Source organism: Corylus avellana, chromosome 1, assembly GCF_965113065.1.
Source record: "Corylus avellana chromosome 1, dhCorAvel1.hap1.2, whole genome shotgun sequence".
Classification (NCBI taxonomy): domain Eukaryota; kingdom Viridiplantae; phylum Streptophyta; class Magnoliopsida; order Fagales; family Betulaceae; genus Corylus; species Corylus avellana.
In genome coordinates this window covers 35,224,916-35,231,569 of record NC_142490.1, presented here as the reverse complement: position 1 = coordinate 35,231,569, position 6,654 = coordinate 35,224,916, and the positions used below count along the sequence as shown (strand labels likewise).

General features: G+C 37.9%; 1 protein-coding gene across 3 annotated transcripts in view; it reads left to right on the top strand.

The window, feature by feature from the left end:
- The first annotated feature begins 2,101 nt into the window (after window positions 1-2,101).
- Window positions 2,102-6,654, top strand: part of IMPL1 (myo-inositol monophosphatase like 1) — a 29,818-nt gene continuing 25,265 nt past the window's right edge. For all 3 annotated transcript variants that reach the window (XR_009439004.2, XR_009439003.2, XM_059582179.2), the window contains exons 1-3: window positions 2,102-2,542; window positions 5,373-5,440; window positions 6,419-6,552. Coding sequence is in view for 1 of the 3 variants with exons in the window: in XM_059582179.2 (XP_059438162.2) it covers window positions 2,237-2,542; window positions 5,373-5,440; window positions 6,419-6,552 (508 nt within the window). In the remaining 2 variants the exon portion in view is untranslated. The remainder of the gene's footprint in view (window positions 2,543-5,372; window positions 5,441-6,418; window positions 6,553-6,654) is intronic.

Here is a 6,654-nt window from a genome sequence, read left to right as displayed (position 1 = left end):
TTACCAGTTAATTGATTTTTACGAGCGTTACAAGAAGGAACCTAAAGGTGGAAGCATCATGAGAAACAAGAAGAGGAGAAGGACAGGGGTGATTCTGCCCTCCTCCTAAAGCTAGTTCTCTTTTCAAGCACTGTGAGGCGAGAGATAAAAAAATGGGTAACCCTAAGGCCCACAACAATATGAGATGGTAAATTAAAGTCTATTTAAATTAGATGAACAAAATGTCGAACCAACCCAAAACGGAATGAGTGATGCTACGTGTCATTCTTATGTAGTAGTCAAATGGAATAGTATAAATTATTTTTACGGGTTAAATACTAAATACTCCCCTTAAGTTTCATTACTTTATTTTTTTCCCCTAGGGTTTGATTTTATCACAGGAGGTCTTTGTGGTTTTGATAATAGATCAAATTAGTCCTCCGTTAGTTGACTTAACGGAATTCCACGTTGACCAATAAGATGTTGACATGTGGCACCTACTTTTTTTTTTTCCAACTAATATTCGAAAGAAACAGTTGCTTAATTATAGTATTGATTTCGGAATCTGTATATTTTGTGGTAACTGTGTTGAGTATTGTCCAACAAATTGTTTATCAATGACTAAAGAATATGAGCTTTCTACTTATGATCGTCACGAATTGAATTATAATCAAATTGCCCTAGGTCGTTTACCAATATCAGTAATTGACGATTATACAATTCGAACAATTTTAAATTCACCTAAAAAAGAAAGAAAGAAGTAAATAATAAAAAAAAGATATATAAGTAAATCCTTTGATTAAAGATAAAGAGTAATTTCCAATTAGTAAGTTTCTGTTTTGATCAAAATAAATAATTTTTTTTTTTAAATTAAAAAAATGTATATTTTTTTTTTTTTAAAAAAAACAAAAAAACGTAAAGAAAAGGAAAAAAAATTGGGGGTGGCTCTTGACCATTTGGGGGTGGCCATCTAGCCGAATGGGGTAGCTCGGCCACACCCTTGGCTCCAAGGGGCCACCCCCTTAGTTCCCAAGGGGGTGGCTGAAACCACCCCCAGTGGGTACTGGGGGTGGCTCGGCCACCCCCATGGAGCTTAGGGGGTGGCCGAAACCACCCCCAACGGTGATTGTGGGTGGTTTCGGCCACTCCCTATGTAACACCCCAATCCCATATTGGAAAGATGAGAAGAAGCCCACATAAAGTGTGTGATTTATAAAGATAGTTATGAGTGTTAAGTCCCACATTGCCTAGTTACTAGGTGAAACTAAGCTTTATAATGAATTCTAGGAAAGTTCTAAATTAACTAGTCTTTTTGGAGTAAAGACACAGATGTGGCTAGCGCTTTTCCTAGTATCGTTACAAGTGGTATCAGAGCCACCTAGTAATACCAGATCATGTGGTATTGGAGCACTGCATGATGTGGCCCTAACGAGGACGTTATTAATTTAAGAGGGGGAGTTTGTAACACCCTAGTCCCATATTAGAAAGATGAGAAGAAGCCCACATAAAGTTGGTGGTTTATAAAGATAGTTATGAGTGCTAAGCCCCACATTGCCTAGTTACTAGGTGAAACTAGGTTTTATAATGAATTCTAGGAAAGCTCCAAATTGACTAGTCTTTTTGGAGTAATAACGCAGATGTGGCTAGCACTTTTTTCTGGATCGTTACACCTTAGGCTCCACAGGGGTGGCTCAATACCCACTAGGGGTGGTTTCGGCCACCCCCATCCAGCCAGATGGGGGTGGCCAGGCCACCCCCATGGCCAAAGGGGGTGGCTTGGCCAAGAGCCACCCCCAATTTTTTTTCCTTACCAAACATTTTTTTTTAAAATTTTTTTTTAAAAAATTAAATAGGTGCCACGTGTCAGCATTTGATTGGTCCACGTGGAATTCCGTTAAGTCAACGAACGGTCAACTGATATAAGGACTAATTTGGTCTATTATCAAAACTACAGAAATCTCCTGTGATGAAAATCAAATGGAGGAAAAAATAAAGTTATGAAACCTCATGGAGTATTTATATTTATCCCTATTTTTACAAAATCAAATCTATAATTGGAGCTTCCATTTGGCACGCAAGAAGACAAAATACCAAACAAACAAAACAAAGAAAAGCTACCGGACGGAATGCTTCTGTCATCTCCATCAGATACCGTTACAAAATCTGTGGCACAAGCAGAGTGTCCAATACCTTAAAACCTCCGAAAACATTGCAGAGAAACTTGAAAAGTTGGAAAGTGAATTTTTATTCAATTCAAATGGGCACGTCCATGGTCTTCTTCACTAGCATTCCTCTGAAATTTTCTCAAATTCCCAGATCGGTTCGACCACCAATTCGACCAAACCACCGTCTTCCATTGGATTTTAGCGACAAATTCCAACATGGGTTTGGACGAATCCGGTTTTTCAAGGCCAAACCCAGAAGAAAATTTTGCACAGGGGCTGTGTTATCTGAAACTCCGAACCAGAAACAGTATCCAAAGATAGGTGCCCTATCTACTGGACCCATTCCACATAGTCATCTAATTCAGGTGGTTGAGACTGCTGCTAAGACTGGTGCTGAGGTTTGCTTTCTTTCTTTTCTTGCACAGATTCTTGAGTCTTAAGAAGAACACAGATAGTGACCTTTATTTTCTTTTTCTTTTTCTTTTTTGAATTCCCAAGTTTACAATGCTGGTTGTTTTATTTTATCTTTTAAATTTAATTTATGTAGAAGTGTGCAATTCATGAGCTTTTGAATTTATAGATGGTAATATCCAGTTGATTTGGCCATTTGGGGCAAGATGCTTAGAATTTGATCATATCGTGAATGCTAGTTTCACAGTTCATGAGCTCTCTCTCTCTCTCTCTCTCTGGCGCGCGTTTTTTTTCTCTCCTCTGTATTGTTACTATTATCAATAAGACAAAAACTGCTCACAACCCCACAACATCCCCAGCCTTAAAGCTTAAATTTGAACCTCAAACCCTATGTTTCTTGCCGCTCAAGATATTTTAATCCGGCCTATAGGTCGTCCATTGCTTGACTCGAGCACAAAGCCGCCATTCATTCGATCCCATATTCGATGAATTGCATCTGATCTCATACTCGATGTAGTGACTGGCTATGATACCAAATGATACAAACATTGGGTAGGGGAAGATGCTCAATAGCTTAAATACACATGATTAAAATTGTATTTAAGCCATGTGAGACACTTAAGATCGTAACATATATGTAACATACATATATTATACTTGAATAAAAGAAGAAGAAGGGGGGGGGGGGGGAAGAAGAAGGGGGGGGGGGGAGAGATTTATGTAGATGTGAGTGTGTGCAGTAGGGTGTTAATAGAATAATGTTTAGTGACGGAAGAAGAAGCTGATTTGCAGGTCTGCATACATGGTGGAAGAAGGGGCACGACAGACGAGAAGTGAGGCAGGTGAGACAATATGCGTTGGGTAATTTTGGTGGAGCCTAAGTGGCAGAAGATTGGGGAAGTTGTGGTGATGTGGCAAGATCTAAATGAAAGAAAGAGTAGTGTTTGTACTTGGGGTTTCCATCTCTATCATGTGAGCATGTGTTGATAAACCCAATAATATATGAGGCTGCCTATTTGATATTCCTTAGATTTGAACTTTTTGGAAGTAGCATCTTCTGGATTGCGAATATGTTGCCATTATCCTTTCTTCATCCTTGCTTTTAGATTGCTCCACTCCTCCCTTGAGCTTAGACCCTTTCCATGCTATTCCCCTTTTGCTATCTACAACTAAGTATATAATAAACATATTTTGATTGAGCCTCTGGATCTCGATTATGCACTTTAGGAGTGTATTATAAAATTCTATGTGTCCTACGTATTTTTTTGAAGATAATTGCAATTTAGATAGCGTTTGAGTGAAACCTTTTGTTCTGTAAAAATGCCTATATATGGATGTTAATATTGTATGACTCCACAGTGAGACTAAACTTCCTAGTCCTAAAATTTCTGATGCCAGTCCTTACTATTGTAAGAGAATCTAAAATCTATAGTTTATAATTACTGATTGTTTGTGGTCATAAACCTAATTTGGCTGAAGTGCACAAAAGGGACTCGGATTCAATTTGTCTGAAAGCTTTTATGGAGTCAAATTTTGGTTAATAGTTGACCATTTTTATTGTTGCAATTTAAAGGTTGAAATTGTTGCCAATGAGCATTAGCCCAAATTATCTCGTGGGCAAGAGAGCCTGTCTCTCTTCTTCCTCCAGAGAGCTTGCCTTTCTTTCCCCCAAATCTCTTGACTTTCTCTTGTGAATACCGATCGGAGTGAGCCTCCTCCCTCTTCCTCCCCCTTCCCTCCTCTTCCCGTCTCTTCTTCGCTTTTTTCTTCATTTTTCCTTTTTTTATCTACAACTTGAGAGCCAAGCCTACCATACCCCTCTCCTCTCCATTGCCCATGCACCACCCCCCTTAGATTCACTGGCCTCCCCTGATTCTGACAACCTTCCCCGCTTCAGTGTGTGCTCACCATTCGCTGCCACCACCATTGCCCTGTTTTTGCTCACACGGCAGATCCTCAGCTTCTCTCATTCTCCATTGGATCTCCATAGATGACACCCTCTTTTTGTGTATGGAAAGCCCTAGATCCAATTGCAGATCCAGATGTGGTGTCCACCAAGCCTATTTCACTGGGTACCTCACTCACTGGATACCACGGTGGTGCTCCTCTTTGGCGGCTTTTGTTTAGCCAACATCAGTGCTACTTTTCCTGCTGTGATTCTCAAGACTACTTGTTGCTGTAGTAGGTATTATTTCAGGTAGATTTGCCTCTGGAATGCTCCTTCAAACTGCCATCTAAGACGGTCTCTCTCTTGGCCTGTGAGCCAAGAACACAATAGGCTGGGCCAATCATTTGGCTCATTCCGAATAGTTTTTAGGTTTTCCCTGCATTGTATTGGTTGTACAGGGGCCTTTGTGCCCCACCCATATTTTGTTTTGTTTTTGTTTTTATTATTTGATGTAAATTTCCCCTCCCCTTTTCCCTTATACTTGCTTAGAAAAAGAAAAAGAAAAAGAGCATTAGCTCAAATTGCACTTCCTCTTTCCACAAGAATGGATTGGAGGATGCGGTTGTGGGATCATGGTCCATTGGATGTGTTTGTAATGTATCAATAATTAAAAAAAAAAAAAAAGGTTTAAATTGTCTTCAAATGGATATGAAGAACTGATTTTGGATGAAGAAGTATGACCGATTTAGTAAAAGAATGCCAAGAGGAGAAAGTCCATTCTGTGCATTTACTCCAAACTGTATGGTGTTGTACTTCAAAAAAAGAACAGATATATTATAGCTAGTTGTTTCACTATATAATTGCACCGTTTGGCATATAATTCATCAATTACCCTGTGTTTTCTCACATCTGTCTTCTCTTATTTCCAGGTTGTGATGGATGCTGTTAATAAGCCTCGAAACATAACATATAAAGGACTTACGGACTTGGTGACTGAGTAAGGAATTTTTTTTTTTTTTGGAATTTTTCTTGCAATTGGTATATGCTTATGTTTTTTTCAGATAACTTCTAGTTATATGATTACATAATCTTCTTTCCATGAAAGCCAGAAGATTTCAATTGGTTTTCATTGTAGACTGCCTTGTCTCCAGTAGTCTGCTAAAGTGTCAATCACAGATACAAAGAACTTTATTAAATTATTTATCTGTTTTCCTTTTTAGATTCTAGCTATATATGTGACATTACTTGTAATGGAAAAGTTACCAATAAAAAAAAATTATTTGTAATGCAAAAGTTCGCTTTATATGATTTTACTATCGTAGCTTTTAAGAGATTAAAATGAAGAGTCTGTCAAAGATGAGGGCACCCTCATGGGCCTTACTATGACCTTTCCTCACTTTTGGCATGTATTTAGACTTGATCAATTTAAGCAGATCAAGTAATCCTATGATAAATTAATGAATTAGATATTTTTTAATATATATATTATTTTTGATAAAATAGAATCACGTCTGACTAAAAAGAAAATGAAAGATTGAATTAGCAACTTATATTTCTTAAAGTAGTATTATCTTTGTAAGTGTTACATTTCAACTGTGGCACTACTACTTAACACATGTCGTGGAGTGGATCCTTTTTGCACGGTTAGAAGTTGACAAATTAGTTTGGAGAGATAAACTTTAAAATGGACTTGATTGCTTGCTATCACTTTTCTTAATATATGCAAGGGAAAAGAAATCTTTCCATGGCATAATAAATAGAAGCATTTGTCCAGATCTTTCCAGCCTTTCAAAGTAGAGAGATGTTTTTGAAAAATTTTCCCCTCTTCTATCTCCCCCCGCAACTCTCTTCTCCTCTCCCTTTATCTTTAGTGACACAAATGTAAATTGAATAAATTAAAGAGGTTAGTGGGGACCATTTAAACTCGATGCTCTGTGTAATTACTTATGTCTAATTATACAACATTTACCTGCAGGACAGATAAAATGAGTGAGGCTGCTATTTTGGAAGTAGTTAAAAAGAATTTTGAAGATCACCTCATTCTTGGGGAGGAGGGAGGAATTATAGGAGATACTTCATCTGATTATCTCTGGTGCATCGATCCTTTAGGTGTGTCGATTGCGATGCTTATTTGCTTATTTTTCTTGGAATGACAGTTACAACTTACATATGGTACTTAAGAAATCTTTTGAGAATTGAAACTGTAATTTT